The sequence below is a fragment of the Eleutherodactylus coqui genome, chromosome 9 (genome assembly GCF_035609145.1).
Source record: "Eleutherodactylus coqui strain aEleCoq1 chromosome 9, aEleCoq1.hap1, whole genome shotgun sequence".
Lineage (NCBI taxonomy): Eukaryota > Metazoa > Chordata > Amphibia > Anura > Eleutherodactylidae > Eleutherodactylus > Eleutherodactylus coqui.
Window position 1 is genome coordinate 103,042,219 of NC_089845.1, and position 26,635 is coordinate 103,068,853.

The 26,635-nt window shown below is 41.0% G+C and overlaps 1 protein-coding gene across 1 annotated transcript in view; it reads right to left on the minus strand.

Annotated features, from left to right (window-relative positions):
* SGK3 (serum/glucocorticoid regulated kinase family member 3) overlaps positions 1 to 26,635 on the minus strand; it is a 75,510-nt gene that overhangs the window by 11,669 nt on the left and 37,206 nt on the right. Inside the window, exons 4-10 of the mRNA XM_066578995.1 lie at positions 24,642 to 24,714; positions 23,184 to 23,259; positions 12,265 to 12,352; positions 8,890 to 8,939; positions 4,578 to 4,635; positions 2,851 to 2,934; positions 1,265 to 1,396 (exon numbers count right to left, since the gene is read on the minus strand). Of these exons, the coding sequence (XP_066435092.1) occupies positions 1,265 to 1,396; positions 2,851 to 2,934; positions 4,578 to 4,635; positions 8,890 to 8,939; positions 12,265 to 12,352; positions 23,184 to 23,259; positions 24,642 to 24,714 (561 nt within the window). The remainder of the gene's footprint in view (positions 1 to 1,264; positions 1,397 to 2,850; positions 2,935 to 4,577; positions 4,636 to 8,889; positions 8,940 to 12,264; positions 12,353 to 23,183; positions 23,260 to 24,641; positions 24,715 to 26,635) is intronic.

Sequence of the window (26,635 nt, forward strand, 5' to 3'; positions counted from 1 at the left end):
ATCTGCAGTTCTCCGCGCACAACATATTGAATACAAAAAAACACGCCTCTCCCACCCATTGTGAGAGAACCAAGAATCAGGTATGCAGTCATTAGAGGGGAAACTGGTGATAAATGTAGGATACAAGTCATATAATGTACAAACAGCAGCTTATTCTGAAAAGTCAGGCTGATTTGTAAATACAAACACTCCCTGAAGAAGAGCTGATCATGAAGGAGGATACTATTGGGAACTCCTCACATTTAGCTGCTATTGCAGGAGAAACCTCTGGTATCATCACACATGAGTAGTATGGGTAGTAAATACATGGGTAGTATTCCAAGCTGGAGACTCCCCATCAGATTACATAAGAGAGGGCTGTCTAAAGTAAACAAAAATATATAAATTTTCTGTAACCTACAAATTAAAATGTGACTTTGATTTGGTGGAATAAATTAACTTTTTGTACATCTAATATTGTAAGCCTCATCCATACTAGGTGGCTTCTAATGCCGACCTCAGAACTGTGGGTGAATATGCCTTTAGAGGTACAGCAAGGGGTGCACATCAAGAGCAGTGCCATGCACTAGACACAAGCACAGAGCTCTTACACAACTCTGATATCTTCATAACCTCTTTCAGTTCTAGGAATTACAGTATGCAACAAACAGAGAAGTCATCTGAGGAAGTAAAATTATATATCCAATTACTTCCTCTTCTAAAGACGAGGCATGCAGCACGTGAAAAAAGGATTATATTGGAGCAACTCCATAACTCAGTTGAGCAATTCAACAAAGTTCCCCTATAGATTAAGTCACCTGCAGTTCAATATCAAATAATAATTAGGCATACAGGATTGATTAGGCTAAGATACCCCTTGAGTATCACTTAAATTAAGTAATTATTTTAACAGCGTCTTTTCTATAGGGCAGAGGTTTATGGGCGCCTTCACACGAGTGTGTGGTGAAAGCGTATTACTCAAATTGTAGGAGGTTGCTGTACCAATCTGCTATAGGCTCTAATGTGGTGCGAAATTGCGTGCAATAAAGATTCCAGCATGTTCTATATTGGCTCGGATTATGTGTGCATGTATGCCAAGATAGTGCATGCTCTGCTGCCAAAATCATGCGAAGCAGTGATGCCTAATGGTGTGAAGCCACATAGTTGGAAACAACATGTTGTTCTCAAGCCATTGGTTGGAAACTATTGCTTCAGGTAGAAATGCTCTACGATTTGGGCTGTAAACCAACAAATGTCTTCTAAAGAAATAATATCAAGATCTTACCTCTCCACCATTGATGAAATCCAGAACAAAAAACAGTTTATCTGAAGTTTGGAATGAGTAATGAAGATGCACCAAAAATGGATGCTTTACATTTTTCAGCAGTACATTTCGCTCAGCCATAATGTGCTTTTGCTAGAAAAAGTTAGAAAAAGTAAAAAAAAAAAAAAAAAAAAGATAAATATGCTAAAAACGTGAAAAATTCAGTTTATTGCGTATCAACTAAACGTGTAAAATATTTCTTAGATGTCCTAAAAGTTAATGAGTTTTTTGTTCCAATTCTATTAATGACCAATTGTCAGGAAAGGTCATCAATAACTCATCAGCCGGAGTCCGCTGCCTATTATGTCTTGATCATCAACTTCAATGGGAGAAAGCTGCACTAAAATACCGGGCCGCTGCCAACCAGGAAAGATCATCAATGGATTTGGATTGGAAACTACTAGGGATGAGCGAGTATACTCGCTAAGGCACTACTCGCTCGAGTAATGTGCCTTAGCCGAGTATCTCCCTGCTCGTCCCTGAAGATTCGGGGGCCGGCGCGGGGCGGGGAGCGGCGGGGGAGAGTGGGCAGGAACGGAGGGGAGATCTCTCTCTCCCTCTCTCCCGCCCGCTCTCCCCTGCTCCCCGCCGCAACTCACCTGTCAGCTGCGGCGGCCCCCGAATCTTCAGGGACGAGCAGGGAGATACTCGGCTAAGGCACATTACTCGAGCGAGTAGTGCCTTAGCGACTATACTCGCTCATCCCTAGAAACTACCTTTAAATTTGGTATTTATGGTATACAGCTACAGCTATGAAAGGCTGTTTTACCAATAATTTTTACAACATCTAAAAGGGGAAAAATTTATATAACTGTCTGAAAGAAAAACTTTTATCTAGTTAGTGATATTTTGAACTTCAAATTCAAAGTGCAGATAATACCTCTTGAGCCCATTTATACATATGAACTTGGACCCCTCCAGGATTTGTGGGTGCGAGATAGCCTGTTTCTTACAAATTATAGTAGAAGAGCTACTACTACTGATTACTGCTGTAATTTCAATAGTTTTACAAATTGTAGGAGAGTTAAAATCTAATTGCATAATTTACTATCTAGTTTTAAGGTTTGACACTAGAGCTGAGAAAGCATACTCTGTAAGGCGATTGACTCGAGAGAGCATCGCCTTTTTCAAGTAACTGTTGGCTCATCCCTGAAGATTCGGGGGGGGGGGGGGGGCTGCAGGGGGTTGTGGAGGGGAGAGGGGGAGAGAGAGAGAGGGGGAGAGAGAGAGAGGGGGAGAGAGAGAGAGGGGGAGAGAGAGAGAGGGGGAGAGAGAGAGAGGGGGGGAGAGAGAGAGGGGGGGAGAGAGAGAGAGGGGGGGAGAGAGAGAGGGGGGGAGAGAGAGAGGGGGAGAGAGAGAGGGGGAGAGAGAGAGGGGGAGAGAGAGAGGGGGAGAGAGCCCCCCTTGAATCTTCAAGGACAAGCCAGCAGGTACTCGAAAAAGGCGATGCTCTCTCGAGTAAATCGCCTTACCGAGTATGCTCGTTCATCTCTGATTTGACACATAAGTTGACTCTCTACTTTAACCATACATTTAATACAAAGTACCTCTTTCTTGTTGAGAATAATTCTCTTTTGTAAAATCTTCACTGCATAATACCTCCCATCACGTTTCCCTCTTGTAAGGACAACCTAGAATTAGAAAGTAAATGTAAGGGTATGTTTAGGCGTAGCAGAAATGCTGCGGAATTTCCGCAGCGGAAACCTTTGCAGCAAATTCCACATCCAAAAAAAAAAAAAAAGAGTCCAAATCTGCACCACAGCCCAGCAGCCTCTAGTAAATGCAGAACCACTGGCCACTTCCACATCACCTGACCAGCAGTGCTGTATTCACTGAAGGCGCACGGTGAAAAAAGCGCCAATAGCGTGAAGACTTCAGAGGTGAGAAGGAGCACAGTATCTTCTGAAATCAGCGGCGAAAGCAAAATCCACACCATCGGACTCTTGCGGAAATGCTGCAGATTCTGCCACAAAATTCTCCGCTGCAGAAAATCTACAGCATTTTCGCTACGTCTAAAGATACCCTGAAGATTGGGATTTTGTTACATAATTGCTCACGTAATGTAGAGGTATGGTAAGCTAGCAGTAAGGCCTCATTCATATGTAGCAGTAGTGAGGAGTCATCATGGCACTGCAAAAAATAAAATAGGGCCAGACCAAGGTTGGTGGATATCCCTGGGCAATACATTTGATGGAGGTTCCCTTCCCTCTAACAATATCATATTATGCATGGCTTGTACATGATTAGAGAAATATAGGTGCCGAGTTCCAAAACCATCATCACAGTTGTTCAGTTTTGTATGATATTGCAGCTTATCCCCATTGACTTCAATTGATCTCAACTGCAATAGCCGACAACCCTTAAGCATTGTTCATGGAAGGAAGCAGCCATGCTTTTCTAGTCTTAGACCATCCCTTTAAACTAGATATATAAACTATATATGTTAGCAGATCCAATCAAGGTCTTCATAACCTGACGACAGTCTACTTCCCTGTGTCAGCTCTTGGGGAAAATGTTTAGCATGTTGAATTTTAACATGCATAATTATTTATTCAAATTGGAGCTGTCCAAAATTGCTCAGTACCCTCTATGATAATAACCATGTATGATCAATCAGCACTTTACTTAGTAGTAGTGATGTACATAGAAGATAGCAAAGATCAAAATGGGCCCCTTATTTAAGTGCTGGAATTTGGCACCAGGACAGAAGGCTCTGGTGGGGTTTTTTTTAACATTCTCTTCTTTTTCATGACCTTTACAACAATTCCAAACCCCTTTGTTTTTGAGCAATACAGTCCCTCTGAAGAAAAGGCGGCAGTCACGCAGTAGAAAAGGAGGCAAGACAAAACATCGCTAGGTCCCTTCTCTCCATGGGCCTCAAAGCAGCAGCACGGTCTACCTCTATGGTACATAGGCCCTTGCTTAGCAGCATAGGCAAATGAGGCATTGGAGCGCCATACAAGAAAAATGGAACTCTGACCCTTATGCATAATCATCTCTTCTAACACATATGAAGACTTTTACATATAGTTAGAGGTACACGACAATCTTTTTTATACTCTCCCTATAACCCAAACATGGTCACAGCTTTTAAACCACAACATATAAGGCATTATGTAGTAGGAAGAAACTGCAGAAAGCCCTGCTGACTGTGGTTTTAAGATGCAAAACGTGAATGAGAATTTTTGTTTTATCACACAACATCTGGAGGTTGTGGTTTTCCGTTTCTTTCTCTGTATAGAAGATTTGCTTATCGGAGTAAAAACATTCTCACCTTGCCAAAACTTCCTTTTCCAATCAGTCTGAGGTATTCAAAGTCTGAAGATTTGGCACTGTTTGAGTAAAACAAAAGAAAAAAGTCAACCCCCCATCTTTCCCCTATGTGTTTTAATAATTATAATATACACATACACAAATATATTACCGCATTCATAATAATGAAGTAAAAAAAGTTAGTACACTATTTAACCCACATGCTGCAAGCTGTAAAAACCGAAAATACACAGAGCATGTCGAAAAAATCCAATTTTGCCTATCTGACCTTACAAAAAAATGGAATAGACAACTTGTCCTGAAAAAATAAAAAAAACCCACACAACACAGTTTATGGAAAATAAAAATGTTAGGTGCCTTTGAATGAGGTGATAAGAAAAAAGACAAACACTCTAAATTTGGTATCAACATAATCATACTGACCAGCAGAATGAATTTAATTTATTTATATTGCGTAGGAAACGCCGTTAAAAAATAAATATAAAGCTATGCCAAAATTGCAGATTTTGTTGATTTTACATCCAGAAAAATGGAATGAAAAGTGGTCAAAATGTTTTATATGCTTGGGATAAACGAAGACAAAAAACAGGCCTTCACAGAGCTCTGTCAATAGAAAAACAAAAATGAATAAAACTTCTACGATATACTATATGCACCCCAAAATGATCTAATTGAAAAATGCAACTTCTCCTGCAAAAAACAAGCCCTCATACGGCCACGTTAACAGAAGAATTAGAAGCTTATGACTCTAGAAATAAGGCTATGAAAAAAAAATTGGGGTCATTAAACAGCAAACAAGCTTCGGTACTAAGGGGTTAAACTCCTACTTTCTTTTTGAATGCCTACAATCTAAAAAAAAAGCTCAATGGGTCTTATTTACTATTACTGTCTAAAAGTCAGACAGTGCAAATTTACACAAAAAAAGGTCTCAGGCTGATTACAGTCGTTTCGCTGAATTATGAATCCGGCAAATTTTAAGACTCTCAAGTCCACCTTTAGACCACCTATCAGTTGGCTAAAATTGTAGTGCAATTAGTGGTAATTTGGCACAATATAGGCCACACCACTTTTTCGGAAAACTCAGAAAAACTATATCTGAAAACACGTAGTATTTGTGGTACAATGCATGAAAGATGGTTTTCTGGCGTAATTTACACCAGAAAACAGTTGCATTTTTAATTCTAAGTAAGCCCCAATATGCACATCACACAAAACTTCCTGACAGACATAAGTATTTATTACAACTCCCCAGTCCAGATGTATGTGATGCAATAAAGTCATGCTGGTACATGCAGATGTGGATTATATCATGGAGTCACGAATGGTCAGCTACAAGTTCAGGCCATTCATACATCAGGCTCAGATTGCAGCTATACAGTATGTGTCCACCCGTCCCACAGTGCTGCTAAACTCCATGTCCCACCTGCATTAAACAACATGTAAAAGCTCTTTGTCATTTGTCTATTTTAAAAAATGACTGGGGAAACATCATTTACAATTCTTATTATATTGGCAAGCATAGTGCTACTCGATACAGCTTGGAAAGTACCAAACTAGAACTGAACAACTCCTTAAAAATGATTAAATGAACGTCAGTTCCCTACTATACTTTTATTCTTTTAATCTCTTGCTTTAGTAGCAAGAATGTTCCTAGGAAGGTTTCATTAGCCCGATCATTGGTCACCTGCCAAAAGATTAAACGCTTGTTCATTAAGTGGTCTCATCTTTTAGGTGGCATCAAAAATAATGGTAGTTGGTAGTACATCTCCTAGGGTAAATGTGGGATCTGATGCCAACCATGACAAAACCCAATAGGAAATGAATGATTGTATGAATGATCGTTCATTCCCCAGACTCTGGATTAACTGGTTTAAAAGTCCAAGTAGAATAAGCACCAGTCTCCTTAATTAGCTCTCATTGATCAGTGTGGTCGGGACATGTAAAAGGAGTCTAAGGCCTCTTTCACACGATTGTGAGAGCACTATAAGTGCGTGAAAAGATTGCGACTATTAGAAACAATGGTTTCCTATAGAACCGTTCAGATGAAGGAATTTTAGACGTGCAAAATACTCACATCTGGACAAAAATAGAACGTGCGACTGAAAAGCTCGCATCTAAGATCCGTGCTGTGAAAAAAGATAGGGCCTGACCTGCTGCAGAAGAGTTTCCATAAACTCCTATGGGATCTGGATAACACGCAACATGCACCTCCCGACCGTGTGAACGGGCAATTTCACAGCTAATTAAGCTCGAGACTTAAAAGGTGGAAATCACCTGTTCACAAGATCTTTAGTGCAGTATAGCCACGATCTTCTCACGCGCCTATACTGCGCTAAAACCACACTCGTCTGAACGAGCCCTAAGGGCCCTTTACATGGAACAATTGTCATTCAAATAATCATTGGATTATGCAAAAACTGATTGATAAATATCCTTCAGTGTAAATGCAGTCAACCAATGAGCAAATGATAATTCGTTTGTCATTCATTTTATGCAGGCATACAAACGGGACAATAATCGTCCCATGTAAACAGGCAGTCATTCATCTACGAAGGACTACCTGTTTACTCTGAATGGAGGTGGGCAGCTTAAAGATCTCCGGCACACGCCACTTCCATTCAGAAAGCACAGGAGCAATAATCCTTGAGATGACTGTTGGGCGCTTAGGCACTCAGCAATCATCCTGCGTAAAAGGACCCTGAGGCACTTGTCTACCTGGCCTTTAACACAGGCTGTTTCCGACTTTATGGGGGAGGAATGATCTTTCATATGATCATTTATCCCCTTTCATCACTGTGATCCCCCTGTTTACACTGTGAGCTGCCAACAGCATTGAGTTTTGGTGCTAGATGAAGAATGTGAACACCAGACAAAGAAGCATTTGTTCAATTGTCAGGGGATCAGCACTACCTTCACAGGGCTGATGACTGGGCAAATAAATGTTCCTAGAAACCTTCTTGCCCCTAAAATCATTCAAATAAATTTTACACAATAACATGATATTTAGATTTTTAGCAATTAAATGTATTTTTGTTGCAATAGTCACACAGGATAAGGGAAGTTCATCTTGAAACTTACTGTAGCATTCTGTATGTGGCATGAAATAAACCACTTCCTTCACTGTCCTTGAATACACTAAGCAGAGTCCCACAATCTATACAAGTATAATGTCAGTTTAACATCTGCGGTTTCATAATGAGTTGTGCAGATTCATGTACTCCTTGTCACACACCAGCTTTTTGTTGCTTAATAATGAGGATTATGCATACATTTTAAAAAAGGCATCATTAAATTAACTATATGTTTGTTTTCCCCATTAATCGTCCCTTGTGAATAAATTCAGAATCAGCTGACTAACGAGCAAGTGCCTATTCATTGGCTAATTGGATCTTTTATGTGGGCATAAGGAATTAGCTGCTGTTGAAGGATATCTGTACACGAATGAACAATTGTATTACAGACTTTTCATCCCCATATTACAATCCTCTGCCACATGTAAACAGCAGTAAAAAGTGCCCATTGACATTCTATATGGTTGATTGTTGCTTGATAATTGGGCAGAGGATCAGCCTGTGTAAAAAAAACTGGTTTACTAATTTTATTTTTGACTAATCAACATATACAGTGGTAGTTATAACCAGAGAGTAGCTGGGGGGAAGTGGACTGGAAGAGCATGTGCCGGCGGCGCCAGTCACAGCTTGCCTAAGATACATTATCCTACCAAAAGGTAATTCGGCACCTGACTAAGTATCAAAAGTAGTATGTATCTACATATGTTAGTACTTAATGGGGCCTCCTTTGGCCCTAATGACATCAAAAACTCTCCTCGGCATACTTTCTAGTAACATCTGACACACCTCAGCTGGTATTTCCCTCCATTCATCCTACAAATGTTAGGATGATTTATCTTCTATGAGAGAACTCTCCAATCTCCAATGGTACATGGAGTATTGTCATTGAACAGTTGAGGTAGGACATTCTATGGAGTGACGAATCACAATACTCCATCTTCAAATCAGCTGGAGGTACCTGGGTGTGGAGGATGCTTGGAGAACTTTTTTTTTTTGCCAAGTGTTTTGTGCCAACAGTTACACTAAGTATGGTAGAGGATATTTTACGTGGCATGGTCTCAGGTCTGTTGGTATTAGCGGCAAGAACCATGAACACGGAGGTGTACCTTGACATTCTAGACAATAATGTGCTTCGCATTGTTTGCTCAATCAAACTATATATCATTTGATGTAAACAACCCCGTACACAAAGTACAAAGCAATCATTTGAATTATTAGTTGCGATTACAGATTTGTACATACTGAGGGTTTACAGACGGCCCCAGGTTGACATCTTGCACGGGTGAATCATTCTATAAGATAAAATATTGAAGTTAAGCTCTTCTTAACATATATAAATTAACATTTAGCAAAATGAAGTGTTTAATAAGGAACCACATTTATCTAATATAGAATTACTGGAAAGTCCTTTTAACCCAGAGAAATTCCTATCATACTTATGGGGATATTTGGTAACATTAAAGAAGATCATTTACAACTATCTAAAAGGCAGCATATTAAAGGGATAGGTTAGTTTTTCCTACTAGCCCTAATGGCACAACACTTTGTGGCTAATAGGATTGATTGAAGAATACAGAGGACTCATAGGTATGAGTCCACTGTATTTATGAGGGAAGTGCTCCCTCTTCCCCTCAAACATAGCAGCCAACCATCGTTCACTGATGTGAAGGACTGGGGTGCATAAGGGTGCAATTAAATAAGCAAACTTTGGGAAATACAGTACTACTGCTAAAAATATGATACATTTATGATGTCTTCTTGAACATTATTCTATTTGTGGGTCTTGTCTCTGTCACCTCCAAGTTCTGCACATACAATATTTTCTGCTATGCTTCTCCGCAGACCTAATAGATGATTGGATAAATGGGAAGAAGAACAGCAGAGTGCTTGTAATTATGAAAGGAGTTTTCTACAGCTTAAAATAATGATCAGGTCTTCTTAGGGTAGACAATTAAATAATTGACTGGTAGATCTCCAATCCATGGGACCCTCAATGAGCAGCAGAATGAAGGGCCACATTCCATCCCCTCCCTAGTTTACAGAGGCATATTCTACTGGTTGGTTGGATCCTAGGGCTCAACATCCACTGATCAAATTTGTTGAACCATTTTAAGGCTAGGCTGTAGAGATGAGCAAGCACGCTCATTTAAGGCAGATACTCGAGCGAGCATCACTCTTCTCGAGTAACTGCTTACTCGTCTGAGCAAATGCGGGGGGGAGGGGGGGCGGCGGGTTGACAGAGAGAGAGAGATCTCTCTCACTTTTCCCCCCACCCCCCCGGATTTGCTCGGGCGAGTAATCAGTTACTCGAGAAGAGTAATGCTCGCTCTAGTATCTGCCTTAAATGAGCGTGCTCACTCATCTCTACTAGGCTGCCAATATATGTCTGAGAAAACCCTTTAACCCAAACTCTTTGCATCATTGAACAACTAGTCTGTCTTTTTACAATAATCTTGCTATGAGCACAGTTTCATTGCCATGTTTACTGTACATACGGGAATAGCAACAGTGGGGAACAAACTGTGGCTGTCTCCTCAAGGCAATACTGCTAAGTAACACTCCTCCCCTTCTAGTACTCCACATTTAACCATGTTCTTGTATTGCAGTAACTACCTAATGTTACAGGGCTTATGTTTAATATGATAAAATTAAACATTCCAGATCTCGATCATATCTAAAATGAAGTATAAAACAAGAACTCAAAAACTGAATCTATATTTCTCATCATTTTAAATTATTATCTAAAAACTAGAAGTTGAAGCAATGACATGTTGTCCATAGGGACATGCAAGGGTCATGGTGACTAACACCACAGCCACCTGCGGCCAACCACGCTATAGCTGCAAGTTGTCAATGGTGACCTCTCTAAAGGCTTGTATTACACACACTCTTGTTTTTTAAGATCCAACGTTGACATTTTGATGCTTTTTGTACTGCAGAAAAATGTCACATCCAGAAGTTAGATGCACAGGAGGAAAAAAAAAGCGGCGTGGAGCAATATTATGGCTATGGTGGGGCCTAAAGTATATAGTAAGGCCGTGGATGAGAAAAACAAGCATGTTTCAGATAGTGTGGAAGTGCGCTGAATGCTCACCGAATTTGGAGTGATGACGTGTGGGCAAAGGCAAAAAAACTCATCAATACTCCTACAACATAAATCATCACCTCCTTCTTCACTTTTTGAATACCATTTCAAGGCAGTAGCTTTATGGTTAACTCCCCACCTTCTTTCATATATATATATATATATATATATATATATATATATATATATATATATATATATATATATATATATATACACACACACACACACATATATATATATATATATATATATATATATTATTTTTGGATTCTCTTTATTCCACAATATTCTTACAGTTTTATCATCTACCATCTTTGTCTCATTTCATCAGCTATATGCTTGCTAAAGGGATTTACTGTAGGCTCTGAAACGCGTTTCACCCCATCTTCTTATGCATTTATAACAGTGTGACTTGTGTTTGAAACCAATAAATTTGATTTTACCCAAATACTCTCCGTACCGTACTTCTCTACCATCTGTTCACAACACTCTGTCACCTCGGACCAGGCAGACCTCCCCCCCCCCTCCCAAAAAGTAAATGTCACCATAGAACACAACATTGGTGAGGTTACACCCTGAGTGCGGGAGATTTTTTTATCTACTTCCTCTCTGTTCTCACCCAAGATATTGAATATCTTGGGATTCTCCATGCCTGCTCTCCCCTGGATGTCCCCAAAACAGGGCGTTACCTTCACCAATGGCTATTTCCTCCTTTTAGCGAACTCGGACTGGAGGCGTAACGGCTAATCTTTTCAGGTTGAGCTGTTTATGCCAGGTGAGTCCCTCTCTATTTCTGTACACCTACATCTGCTACCAGCATTCCACACCATTGGCAGAGGCACTGTTCATATAACTTGTCCAAGGCAGCAAGAAGTATTGATAACTTTTCTTTATTTAGGATAACCAGCAAGAAAATGTGTTTCAGGCCATAAACTTCATATATTTTCTCCCTATGGCCGCGTCGAGTCCCAACCGTTCATGTGGTACCCTCCCATTTTAACCTATGCCAGTCTAGTCAGTCCCCATGTTGGAATACCATTGTTCCTATCCCAGCTTGACTGAACAAGGAGCTTATGCTCTGAAAACGCATTTGTTTGCTGGTTCTGATAAAGAGAAGTTGTCAATACTCCTTTTGGGAAAGCTGCCCAGTCTTGCCTGCACATTCAGATATTGGCTGCATAGCAATATGGAATTATGAAATGTATTAAACAGTGTGGGTGTCTTGTAGTGTTTTTCCTTAGTTTTGGAGTTTTAGGTCTATGAGGTTTTTTGCAAATTGCAGCAGGCTGTACATATGATTATTTTTCTGGCATTTTCCCACATGCTTCTCTATAGGCAAAAAAAGATTTAAAAAAAAAAGTGAATTTTTGGCTATCTTTTCATACGGTACTAGAAAAAAAACACAACTGTGTAATGAAGTCTAAAACAATAGCCGAAAACATACTTTAAGACATGCAGATGGTAAAAATGATTTATGGGCATTTTACATGTTTTAACATACAATTCAGGAACAGGACTGTTGAATTTACCTTTTCATCTGCCCTTTCATCTTCATCTTCTGATGGATCTGATTGGTGTCTGGCACAATCCAGTTTCAAAAAGGTTTGGACATCAGGGCTATAAAAAAAAAGACCACATTGGAAGATACAAATGAAGCCTTATTGCGCACACAAAACCTATGTGCCCTGCACGTGAATCACGTACAAACTCCTGTCTACCAACTGACCTAGCTTTGGGAAGGTAGTCCTTTTATTAAAACCATTCTGATTGTAGTCGTGAGCTACATAACATACCATTACACCACTGCAGAATATGTATCAAGGTCCCTCTGACTAGTCTCCTTATATGGGGTAAAAGGACCTTTTGGGTTATATAGGGTTCAGGACGTAGGCGAGATCCCGACCTCTGCATCCACTGTAGCTATGTCCACGGTGAGCCACCACTTTTCTTTTAATGTGATCTAATATTGTAAGTTGCAGTGAGTTTCTATGTATCCTATTATTGTGGTCTTCCATCACTATACTGTAGATTGGTTCCTCTGTGCAATGACAGCATTGTGCATGTACAGAATTGGAATCTGCTAGGACAGATACAGCTCATTAATTGTACACACCCGTCGCCCAGACAATAGAAGTGAAATAATAAAGTAATTTAAGTGCCCATAAAAAAGTACCTGCCTTTGCAGTTCCTATACAGTAGATGTAGCAAAGTTAAATTGTTTGAGATAACTTTCTGCAACAAGTTATCTTATCTTCAGCTATTAAAAAGCTATTATTCTCATATCTTAAAGGGGTTGTCCCGCGGCAGCAAGTGGGTCTATACACTTCTGTATGGCCATATTAATGCACTTTGTAATGTACATTGTGCATTAATTATGAGCCATACAGAAGTTATCAAAAGTTTTATACTTACCTGCTCCGTTGCTGGCGTCCTCGTCTCCATGGTGCCGACTAATTTTCGGCCTCTAATGGCCAAATTAGCCGCGCTTGCGCAGTCCGGGTCTTCTGCTGTCTTCAATGGGGCCGCTCGTGCAGAATGCCGGCTCCGTGTAGCTCCGCCCCGTCACGTGCCGATTCCAGCCAATCAGGAGGCTGGAATCGGCAATGGACCGCACAGAAGCCCTGCGGTCCACAGAGAGAGAGGATCCCGGTGGCCATCTTCAGCAGGTGAGTATGAAGACGCCGGACCGCCGGGATTCGGGTAAGTACTACCCGGTTTGTTTTTTTAACCCCTGCATCGGGGTTGTCTCGCGCCGAACGGGGGGGGGGGGGGGTTAAAAAAAAAAAAAACCCGTTTCGCCGCGGGACAACCCCTTTAAGCCCCATTTAGACAGGACGAATGTTGGGCAAACAATGCCCGACAATTGTCCCTGCAAATACACGCTCCCATGCTCCTGCACGGGAGCTTGTATCGCTGGCTCACAGCGGGGCGGCAGGAGTAGATTTCCGCTTGATAAAGGCAATTTTATAGCCGAAACGTTGCTGTCCGTTCACTATCTGGGATATTCAATAAGGGTATGCTTTTTTTACTCTTCTACTCCGTGGTGGATCTCCTTCCCTCATCAAGTATTTTTTTTGCAAGTGCTGCTGGTCCATTTGTTTCTTTTATGCTTATATTCTGCTGAGCTCATTGAAAAGTCTGGGCTCGGGCTCAGCGTGCACGGCACTATTGCTTTTGCATCTCCACCCCTGACAACAGGCTTTTGAGGGGTGCTGCTGCAATTTCTGACTTTTGTGACAAGAGTAGATTTCAGTTCTTGCTTCCCCCGCCCCTGTCCACTCAGTTAACATATCGTTTATGCAACATAAATGATAAGCGATGAGTTTAACTATGACAGTGCAGTGTAAATAGCAGCTATTCAGTATTGAACGGCCACTATGTGAACTGAATGGTGCGAGAGGAAGGGGGGGAGTGAGAACTGATATCTGCTCCTGCCACCCCATTGGGAGCCAGCGATACAAGCTCCCGTGCAGGAGCATGGGAGAGTGTATGTGCAGGTACAAGTGTCGGGCATAGTTTGCTCGACATTCGTCCTGTCTAAATGGGGCTTTAAAGACCCCCCCAAACCCTTCTTCCCCGGGACTGGATAAACAAACATGGCCGCACTAGCTTCTCTGACTACCCGATGCACACTGTGGATTAGTATTCATCATTTGGCTAATGGGCCATTTACACAGGATGACTGCCGGTGACATCACCACTAGTTGTTCGCGCTTGTGCAGAACGTTTAGACAGGCAGATCATAACAGAAAATCGCTCACTTCTCACTCAGTGCTTTATATTGTACGTGAAACCCTGAGCAGGGAGCGTTTAGACGCAGTGAGAAGTGCGCAAACGAGCAATTGTTATGCTAGTTGAAAGTGAGTGACAAACAAAAAGTTAACTAAAAGTGCATGATAGCTTTGCATTTAGTCATGGCGATTATGGCACATTTTCGTTTGAACGAATTATCCTTGATAATTGTCTCGTGTAAATGGGGCACAAAGGCCCTTTTACACTGAACATTCATTGGTCAGACTAGATGACGGGAATATGAAAGATAATAGCTCAGTGGAAATGCCTACAGGATGTGAACAATGAGCGATATGATCACTGTTATATAGTCAGTAGTTGTTCTGTCACAACGGTTTATGATGAGTGGAATGTGACTCACTGTAGAAGATTTGTGTAACCAGTTGCCTTAGTTGCTAATCCTTACAACAGTGTATAAGGGCATGTGTACGCACGATGTTGTGTTCTCACATTTGATTTCCAATTGTCATCAAATAAATAATGCAGTATGTGCCGATTCTTTAAAGGGAATCCCCAGAATGTCCACAAATGAGATGTCATTATGTGCATTTAGCGCGGTTCATGGAATACAAAAACTTTTCAGAACTTTATTAGTCCTGGAAAACGCTCAATGCTGTCTAAATGAATGATAAATAATGAGTTATACAGCCTGTTCTTGTATGTCCTACTAAATTTGTGTACCGCACTGTGAAATGCCATGTGCTACAAAAACAATTGTAAAAATGAAAAAAAAAAAAAAGAAAAAAAATAGGCTTTCAAGATTATACATAAGAAGTCTCCCCACAGAATGCGAGTTAGAGGCAAGCTGACTCCTTTGCATCATGTTTAGGTGAGCACAGTTACTAGCGAGAGTCACAATGCAAGAATAAACTAATAAAACTTGCCTTCATTATACAAGTTTTACTATGTCCTCTAATGAGCGATGGAGTAAAAAAAAAAGATACATAATAGCCACACAGATTTAAAAAAAAAAACGAATGATCCTATATCTTTAAAAATACTAGTAAATATACATTGTAAAACTAGTGGAGGCACAAGTCAGCCCATGCCCTGCTGGAGCTCAAGACTATCTACCAGTCCGTTGTGCAGCGGATTATAAAGCATAGCAACTCTAGAGGAGAATACCAAAAAGCACACAAGGTACGGAGTAAAGTATACTCACTATAAACCCTTTTCACTGCCCATTTCAGATGACACAGATATCAGATTTATAATTTCAGGGTCGCCACATAAGGGATTCCCTCAGGAGATACCTGGAGTGTCCTTTACAGGTAACAGTGGGACAATCATAATGACAATAGCTTCTTCTACTGCCATGTGTTTATGGTCTCACATCCCCGTCCTTCAAGCAGGGGACAAGGCTGATCAGAATGAAAGCCTTGTTTACACAATTGACGAGTAGCAGGACTTCCTAAACAGGTTTTTCTGAAAAACTAAGGGCGCTTTCAGACAGAACGATTCGTCGCTTGCATGAGCGAATGATGTCAGTGTTCGCTCGTACAGACTGTTTATACAGGCAGATAAATCGGTGACTTGCTAAATGGTAGAAGTGATTGAGAGTGACTGAACAAACAGTATTTAAACCGAAATATTAGTGAAAGAGCCAACCGCGATTTTCATGCTTGCATGAAATGAATGATAAGCGAACAAATATCATTCATCGTTCAAACATCCGCAGTGTTTACCCTGAAAGACTTCAAATTCGAACAATCCAACGATTTCTTTGAACGATAATTGTTCGTGTAAATGCACCTTGATGCAGGAAGCCCTATTCTCATTTAAAGTGTCCATTTATTTGATGAACCTATATATTTGAGACCGGCATATGCAATAAATCCTTAAGGTATGCCTAGTATCAAAAACACGCCCTAGAGATTGATTGGCCAATAAAAAAAGAACAGCGGAGGTAAATGAACATCAGTAAGTGTCAAAGACGGGAAAGTGGCTTTTTTTTTAAAATTAGAAGCTGTATTTTATTGAATATCCACGCAGATTACCAATACAGTATGATTTCCACCAAGGTTTTATAAAACACTAATCAGTGGGAGCCTAGCTGGTCAAGACACTTGGTTCTGCCACCAGGGCAATGGACCATGCCAGTAGACCATGCATGAAATGAACGGGTTTACAGAAACTATCAAGTTCTCAAGATCAGTACAAAGTCCTTGTAACCAGACTCCATCGGTGTTTTAGAACATGCCATATTAAAAACCCATTTTTGGCATTGTTGATTATTGTAACCATACCATTTTATATGCACTAAAAAACTTTGCCACAAATGGGGAGGTCCAAAAGTTAATGTGACAGTCTCCAAAAAAAAATCTATGTACAACTCCATAATAAAACTGAGGCATATGTAGAAACAAAAGGGCTCCCTACTAGAGTTGAGCAAACGTACTCTGTCGAGCTTGATGCTCGTTCGAGTATTAGCATACTCGATGGTGCTCGCTACACGAGCAAGCATCACGCCGTGTTCAACCCCTCCCCACCGCTGACGTGTCAGATTTGACCACTCCCCGCTGCACATGTCAATGCTAGTTTGTGGGAGGGAGAGGAAGGGGGCGAGAGAGAGGGAGAGGAAGGGCGCGCGAGAGAGGGAGAGGAAGGGGGAGGAGGGAGAGGAAGGGGGGAAAAAAATAGAAAAAAAAAAAAAAGCTCGGCAACCGGCGGGTCCCATACAAAAATGCTTGAGTCTCCCATTAAAGTCAATGGGGTTCGTTACTAGAATAGAGCTCTCGAATTTTACAAAAAGCTCGACTCCAAAAACGAGGACCTGAGCATTTTGGTGCTCGCTCATCTCTACTTCCTACACTTACAACTAGCCATAATATATCTATGAGCATGAATTCCTAAACTGTATGTTGAAATCTTAGCTAAAGTAGTGCTAAGGGTGTTGGCCTCAAGCATGAATGTCAAATGAAACATTTTATGGTAGGCAGTTTTAATGGTAGTGACAAATGTACATCTACTTCTGGATAATAAACTGAAAGTCCTACAATTAATGTATCAAAATAATAAAAAATATTTTTAAAAAAAGTTTGCACAGTTCCAGTAATTAGCAGAACTTTGCTTTATTTTTTATTACTTTATCAATGCTATTTTGACAATGAAAATCCAATACACCAATTTCTGACGAACAGTTATGTAGTAATGTGTTTTCCTATAATTACACATGGAAAAAGCAGTGGTCAGACAGGATGACATGTGGACTCTAAAAACACCATCAAATGACAAGGCAATTTGTCCAGATCACATGAACCTATTCATGGTAAACACCTTTTAACCTAGATATTTTCTGAAGCCCCTAGTGCTGTGTGCAAGAATAGAGAACTTACGAAATCACTTTGTGTAAGCATGTGGATAGGAGATGAATCATGCAATTATTGTATTTGTCTAGAGGTGTTTATCCTTCAAGCAGATGACTATTACTGGAATTGCAAAAAGACATATAACTGTGAAAAATATATCGCTTTAGGAAATATGTGTCTCTAAAACCTTTGTTCAAATAAAATCTAATCAAACCTAGTCTAGCTGTGACAAAGGGTTCCAACACTTGGTATCGTAGTATAAGTGATTGACTTAATGACCCATCCTCAAGTCTGCTGCTCATCTCATCCACCTCTCTTACGTTAAGACCATTTAGACGGGATGAGTGTCAGGCAAACGATGCCCGACACTCATCCCCGCACATACTAGCTCCTGTGCACCTGCACAGCAGCTAGTATCGCTGGCTCACAGCAGGGCAGCAGGAGAAGATTTCTCTCCTTGCTCTCCCCGGCCCCTCTCCATTGCCTTAACATAGCGGCTGTTCAGTACTGAACAGCTGCTATTTACACTGAACGATGAGCGATCTGCTCGTCGTCCATCATTTATGCAGCATTTAAGTCAATGGAGAGGGGCGGGTAAACGCAGGGAGAGAAATCTCCTGCAGCTTCCCTGCTGTGAGCCAGCGATACTAGCTTCTGTGCAGGTGCACGGGAGCTAGTATGTGCGCGGACATCAATGACATACAAGGCTGTCCACAACTTGTCCCCTCCATGCGTCTATTATCTAATCTCCCAATACTTCCCAAACATAACCTCTGGTCCTCGCAAGACCTCATCCTCTGCTCCTCACAATTGTCTCCAAGATTTCTTTCTTGCATCACCTATACATTGCATCTCCCTACCTCAGTGCATTAGGCTCTCCACCACCTCGCAAAGCTTCAAAAGGAACCCAAAAACCCACCTCTTCAGACAGGCCTACAGTAACCCTGCTGTCACCACAAGGAGGGCACCTTCTACCCTCACCTACTGTCTTCTTTGCCTTTTTACGTAGGCTGTAAGCCCCCCCTTCCCAGGCATGGTTCTCTCTCCCTCTTCATCAATTTGATAGGAGCCATTTACACAGGCCGATTATTGCTTAAAGTTCGGTTGAACGAAATTGAGAGATAATGGTCCCATATAAATGCAAAAAAATTGGTTACCATTCGTTCACTTTTCGATATTGCTGACTTTAGTAAGCATAAAAACAAATAACTGGATTATAGGATTCTCGCTGAGTGTTAATTAGAGATGAGCGAGCATACTCGCTAAGGACAATTGCTTGATCGAGCATTGTCCTTAGCAAGTACCTGCCCGCTCAGGAGCAAAGATTCGGGTGCCGGCGCGGGTGACAGGTGAGTTGCGGCCATAAGCAGGGGGAACGGGGGAAAGAGGGAGAGAGAGATCTCCCCTCCGTTCCTCCCCGCTCTTCCCCGCCGCTCCCCGCCTGCCGACGGCAGCCGAATCTTTGCTCCCGAGCGGGCAGGTACTCGCTAAGGGCAATCCTCAATCGAGCAATTGCCTTTAACGAGTATGCTCGCTTATCTCTATTGTTAATGCTCCGTGCGTGGAACGAGAAGCCGACGATCCAGTGGTGAAGGCTGCCTGTCTAAACGCTCTGCATGAGAGCCAAAGACCTTAGTGGTAACGTCAGTGCTCGTGCAGTCGTTTAGATGACTGCCATCCTGTCTAAATGGGACTTTAGTCATTCAGTAGATGACTTTTATACTGACATAGTAAATATATATATTTATTACACACACACTCCAGCACTCTAGGCGCTCTGGCTAGCACTTTGCCTCTTTAATAAGATCGATGTGACAGCGAGACAAGAGAATAAAAATTGGGACCTTTGTTATCAGGTACAACAGGAAAAGTAGGTTAAACCAAGTACACATATTTGGTTTAGTTATACACTGGATGTATGAACAGGTTTTGTTACATTTATTGCGTTAACATATAAATGAGTAAAAAGGAAAAAATGAATTTCATACAATAATTGCCCATTTTTTTAACATATAAAACTTAAAATAAAAAAGTATATGAATTCTATATTGTTACCACATGAAAGCAAACTACGTAAAATAAAAAAACTAAATCACACTTAAGGCCCCTTTACACAGCATGATTCTTGTGTGAACAATCACTAGATTGAGTGTTTTGCACAATAATTGTTAGGTGCATTAACCGAACTATGAGCAATAAATCGTTAGATTAGATCTTTCATGCGGATTTAATTTATAGTTCGCTTGCTGCAAATTATTTTTGTATAAACAGGTTTTGTAACGATCTGCTGAATAGAAAGCAGTGGCAGAAGGGTTAACTATAGGTGCGGTTATGATCCAAGGAACGATTAAAGCAATCCAATTACTGTTCAATGTAAACGCATGCCAAGCGAACTATATACGATTTCTATGCCACAGCTTGTCGCATGCTCGTTCCAATGTATCTTGTAAATGGGCCTTTATAGACTAGCGTGTAAAAAAAAAGAAGGAATTTTTGTTTTGGACTGTCGTGCAACAAAGGACTTGATCAGGAAACTGTTAAAGAGCAATTTCTAGCTGCAAGTACAACCGCAAATGTAATAATACAAGTGGTCTTCGCTACGATTACTGACAGCCACTAAGCAACTTAGCGTTAGCTAAACTGTTGGAGGGTCAGAGATAGTGGGAAATCTACCTCTTGGTTCAGCTTCTGTCCTTTTCCAGCTTTAAGGCCCTATACAGAGCCTAGACGTCCAAAGCCACCGATAATGGTGGAGCCAAATGACTATCTAATGTATATGTGGGTCGCTCAAGCCTTCCCTGACAGATGATGTTGAAGAACAGAAGCATTGGAGACACTAAATTGGCTGGCTGCGGCTTAACTCTCTAAACAATCAAATGTTTATCTAAACCAATTGTTCATATGTATATGGGGAAGTCAGTGAAAACAGCTGTGGATAAGTGATCATTTGTTGAAGATGTATGGGCAGAGTTATACTACTTCTGCGATTATAAAACTACACTATCCTGTTAAAAGTAATCGGCACCTGAACAAGAATCAAAAGTTATATTTACATGTTAACACTTAGGGGGACCTCCTTTGGCTCTAATGACAATGGATACGGTCTGTGGCATACTTTCTATTAAGGTCTGATACGCTTCAGCTGATATTTCCATCCTGTAAACATCTAGCGAGTTCTCTCAAAGAAGATGCATAAGCTTGTCCACAAAAATGCTAATAGTGTTGTCATTGGACAGTTGAGCAATGGAACAACGTTCTATAAAGTGACGAATCAATCCACTCCATCTTGAAGTGTAGAGTCCGAGGAGCAGGCTCTCAGCGTAGCAGACAGTGGGGTAGGGAAATAACCTTGTCACAGGGCTCTGACGTCTCCTCACTATGGGTGGCTAGCAACCCAACCTAGTTACCACAGGGGGAGACCAATAATTAGTAACTGAGGATATCTTAAGTCCTGTTTGTCACTGTGATGCCAACATTCCATCTTTAGCGCTGGATCACTCCGATAAAATAAAGTATTCCACACACAGAGTATTTTCTGAACGAGAATCGGGAACAATCGATCCTGTCTGTTTATTTAAACTCTTCGGGCAGTAACAATAAACAGTTCTTGCACACAACAATTTGCTTAGTGTTAAAGCAGTGAGGGTTCCCAGGGCATTATGCATCCACAGTCCTAGTTGTCTGTAGGATCTTTCCTCCCAGTTAATCTATCTCTCTCTCTCTACTGCCAAACACTCACTTTTTCTTGAACTCTTGCGGTTTCTTTCTGTCTCCGGTTACATGCAGTTATTGCCCCATACTCCCACTCGTTTCCACCATGTATGGACATTTATACCCCCCAAGAGCAGCTTCTAGAAGGAGAGTTCTTTGTATAGCTGGGCTCTGCCATGAGAGGCAGATCATCTCTCCGCTTCCTCCATCTCTCCTCTCCCACTTACGTCTCTCTTACTCACAAACTCACCAAATAACTTCAGATACCTCTCACTCAACTCATCACATCACGTGGACACAGACCAATCATCAGCTAAACAGATAGATACATTTTCCAGACAACAACAGACATGACCAGACATTAATCCTTTCGTGCCTTCAAACTCCAATACACATAACTCTGATGCATTCCACGTTTAAGACAGTAATACAAGACAAACATAAGACATGTATTCTGAGGTGCTGCAGGGGACCCCAAACTCTGGACCACTACACAAGTCACTTGGATATACTGTACCTAGATATGGAGAGTAGCTGGGGAACTGCTTTTGACTGAATGTGTTGTGCCAATATTTATGTATGGTGGAGATTCCGCTATGGTTTTAGGATGTTTTACGTGGCACAGGCTCGGCCTGTTGGTTGTAGTGGCAAAAATCATTAGCACAGATGTGTACCTTGACATTCTAGACAATAATGTGGCAATAAATAGTCTGGAAATGGTCAGCAATACTTCCAACAAGACAACACGCCTTGTCCTAAATCCAGCGCTGTTTTACCGGGGTTTGAGGATATGGATGTTCCATGATTGGACTGGCCTGCATAGAGTCCGGACCTGAATCTTATAGAACATCTATGGGATGAACTACAACGTTGAGTCAGGAAATATGAACAGCATCCATCTTCTTTGCAAGAACTCGCCAGGTATTTGCAGAATGAATGGAGGGAAACACTAGCTGAAGTGTATCAGATATTGGTAGACAGTATGCCACAGAGAGTATGCAATGTCATTAGGGCCAAAGGAGCCCAACTAAGTATCAACATATGTAAATAAATGCTACTTAGGATTCTTCCTCGAGTGTCCAATTACTTTTGGTTGGATACTGTATTATGAGTAAGGGCCCTTTTACATGGACAGATAAATCGTTCAAATTCCCACAATCCAGCGAGAATCTGAACAATTGTCATTCACTTGTCATATAAATGCATGCAGTGACTCTACGATGAACAATAATTCATTCTCTTATCGTTCGTCATTCAGTTTATGCATGCATAAAACCTGGATGATTAGCCCATGTAAACAGGCAGTCATTCATCTATAAACGACTGCCTGTTCACTGTGAATACCTTAATTCAGTCAGCGGTGACCGTCCCTATGCAAATGCACAGGAATGATCATTGCTGGGACAGCCTGTTAGGCATTTACGCCCAACAGGTCGCCCCTTACATGTAATTCTACATCTTTCCATCATGCAACCCCTATACATGGGACAACACTTTCAATCCACTTATACACATTGACAATCTTTATGCTTTTTCATAGACTTCCAAATAAAAAAAAAAAAGAAAACATTTCAATAACATTGTTGTGTAAATTCCTCTGAAAGTCATTAATGTATAATTATAATATCGGTGCTTACTGGCTGCGTAGTTCTGCATGCCGGAGCAAATTCTGGATAAATTCATTCAGCCCTGCTCTTCTCTGCTGAATAAACTCTGAATGAAGAAAAATATTAGGGTATGATTGGTATCACATACACAGTACTGTGTTTGATTACATTTCTTATAGTTTTCCATTGACAGGTTTGTAAGTAATATTTGTATCAACAATTCATTTTGTCATCTGAACTTGGTAGTTCTACAGAGAAAAGTTGCAACATAGTTGCACTGCTTCTGTATTTCTGCAGAAGAGGTCTGTTGCAGATTGCTTTTGGAGGAAGTTCCTTCTTCTGCGCCAACCACTGATAAAGTATTATCGCCCTGTAAGTGCTTCTTTTAACAGGAGGGTGTTCAGCAGCTTCAGTTTGTATTATAACGTACCGGCTGCTGTACACAAACTTTCTTTGAGACCACTTACATATGTATATTTTATAGGAGTGGGTACACTATTCCATGGGCTTTAGGGTGGTTTTAAATTTGCGTTGGAACCTCCTCCTGGAGGTTCCGTCACAGAACCGGCTGAAGATAACGGAAGAAAAAAACTCCGCATGCAGCAGTTTTTCTTTCATCCAAAAGCAGGCAGACCTCATCATAGTCAATCAGCCGCTGTTCGGTTCCGTTACAAGGCAGACCCTTTCGGTCAAGGGATTTCCCTTTTCTGTTCCCCAAGTGCAGATCTGAAACCTACTTTACATGGTTTATAAAAACAACAAAACAGACAGAAACACATCATTCAAGAAGTGTTGTCTACTTTTGACAATTCCTATTTCTTACAACAGTCCATAATCATAGGGAATTCCACCACTGGGACCAACAGTGATCATCTGAAATCTGTGAAGGAATTGGGATCAAGGAGCTGCAGCAAAACCACAGGGAAAAATAGAACTTTATACAATTTTCCTGAAATCGATGGGCTATCCATCAATGCTCAGATGTGCTGAATACTTTCCAATAGAATATCTTATCTTCCCCACTGTGCAATGTATGTGCAACTATGTAGAACCTGAAGTCACTATGTCCACAGTCTCACAGTCCTTTAACACCTGCCAAAAAAAATTAAATTGGCTTGCTGTAACAAGCGCCAATCGACAATTTAACTTTATTTTCCCATAGGCTGAGAATAAACGTACATGGACAAATGATCACTAGTAGTACATCGTTTTCCCCCATAGGCCAGCTGTACATCTCCCTGTTCACACAATATATAAAGCAAATCGGCAAGCATTTTTATGCCAGACAAAACTGAACAATCAGCCAACAAACAAACTTTTGCTCGTTTGTTGGCTGATCATTGGTGTGTCATTGTCAAGCAAATGAGCATTCCAATGAATGTTAACACCCCATAATTGACCCATGTAAAAGGACTTTAAGAAGCGAGGATGTACACCAGGATTTATTGCATAAAATAAACAGAAAGCTCATGAAACTATTTTCCTTACCTGGGTCAAAATTATCTCCAAAGATCCTCTTGGCAGGTATCTTTAAGTTTATAGTTGGAAACTGTTTTTTAAGCTAAGGAGTAATAAAAGATATCAGCATTGTTACAGAGATCAGCTTAACACTATATTTAGTTATGTTCTTATTAAGTTGACCCATTTAATCATCTGTTTACACAAAACTGTTCTGCAAATCTCTGACAGAAGATCACAGGATTCATTACTAGGTATTTGCTTTCAAGGGAATCTGTCAGCTACTTAGAACTCTATAAGCTAAGCTTATGGGGTCAAAATAGTTGACACGCCGAGTCCGGGGATGCGACACTGAATACTTCCTGAAGGATGAAATAGGCACATGCATAGAATGAGAGGACTACTTAACACATGAAATGTAGTCCACAGAATCCATTCAGCGGCAGGCTTGAGAGAGGACAGCAGAGGAATGGCGGGGAAGGCAAGTATAAAACTTACATCCCCAGACTCTGCATCTCAGCTGCTTTCAGCCCATAAGCTTAGCTTGTAGGACTCAATGTAGCCAACAGTCTCTCTTTAAAGTGGCTCTGTACATTTAAAGTTGAAAGTTATATTACACAGCATTGTGTTACTGCAAGAGCAACTAGGGTGCTAAACGTCACTGAATAGTCTTCCATAGTTATGTATGTGGGCCCTGAGGCAACCACCTTTTAGGGCCCTTTTACACGGGCAGATATATCGTTCAGATTCCAACAATCCAGCAAGAATCCAAACAAATATCGTTCAGTGTAAATACATGTGCCGACTGAACGACAAACTATAATTTGCTTATTCTTCAGTTTATGCATAAAACGGATTGGCGATCGGTCTATGTAAACAGGCAATCCTTAATCTATGAATGACTGCCTGTATACTGTGAAAGGAGGGGTGTTGGAACGGTTCCCGGACCACTCAGCCTCCATTCACCGAGCAATGATTGTTCCTGTGTTAAAGTACAGGAATGATCATTGCTGGGACAACTGTGGGGCACTCTACGACTGACAACTCATCCAGCAGAAAAAGGGCCCTTAAGGCCCTTTTACACACAACGACTATCGCTCAAAATGCACTCAAAAACTATCTTTTGAGCGATAATCATTGCTTGTAAATATGTACCCATCATAGACTTACCATACACTTTGTCCATCGCTGAGTTCAGCTCAGCTTAAAATCTGTTGTCCCCAATAAAAGGGACCGCAAGCTGAGTTCTCTATGGGCAGCACTGATAACATTCTTTCAGCTGCTGTCCCACTGGAGAACAATAGTGATGTATTTACAGAGCAGACCACCTGCTGTTCTCTAAATACATGCAAATGAAGCTAGTTAGCTACTAATAGGCTGAAATGATCACTTGAAACTGTCAGTTTCTGACGAATTTTGAACGATCATCTGTTTGTGTAAATGGGACTTAAGAGATAGTCAAGTAAGATGCTCATACGACAGATTTATTGGAAGTGCATATCTCCGACATACCATAAAACAAGTTTCTTTTCAAGCGTATTCACAAACGAAAAGGAAATGCCACACGAGATACAGGGGAATAAAATTAACCCCTCACAAAATAGGTCATACCTAACGCAGGAGGAAGTGCGGAACAGGTTAAAGAAGATTAAAATCGATAAAATTGCCAGGCCCAGATGGAATACACCCAAGGATACTAAGGGAACTAAGTGATGAGATAGCTAGGCCACTATACCTAATATTTCTAGACACTATCAAGACCGGTATTGTACCATTGGATTGGCGCATTGCCAACGTGGTTCCAATTTATAAAAAGAGGACCAAAGGTGAGCCTGGTAACTACAGGCCGGTAAGTCTCACCTCAGTAACGGGAAAAATTTTCAAGGGGATTCTGAGAGACGCCATCGATGAGCACCTCAAGGAGAACAAGGGAATAACTCCTCACCAGCATGGATTCATGAAGGGTCGCTCATGTCAGACAAATCTGATCAGTTCCTATGATTAGTAAGCTCTAAGCTGGACCT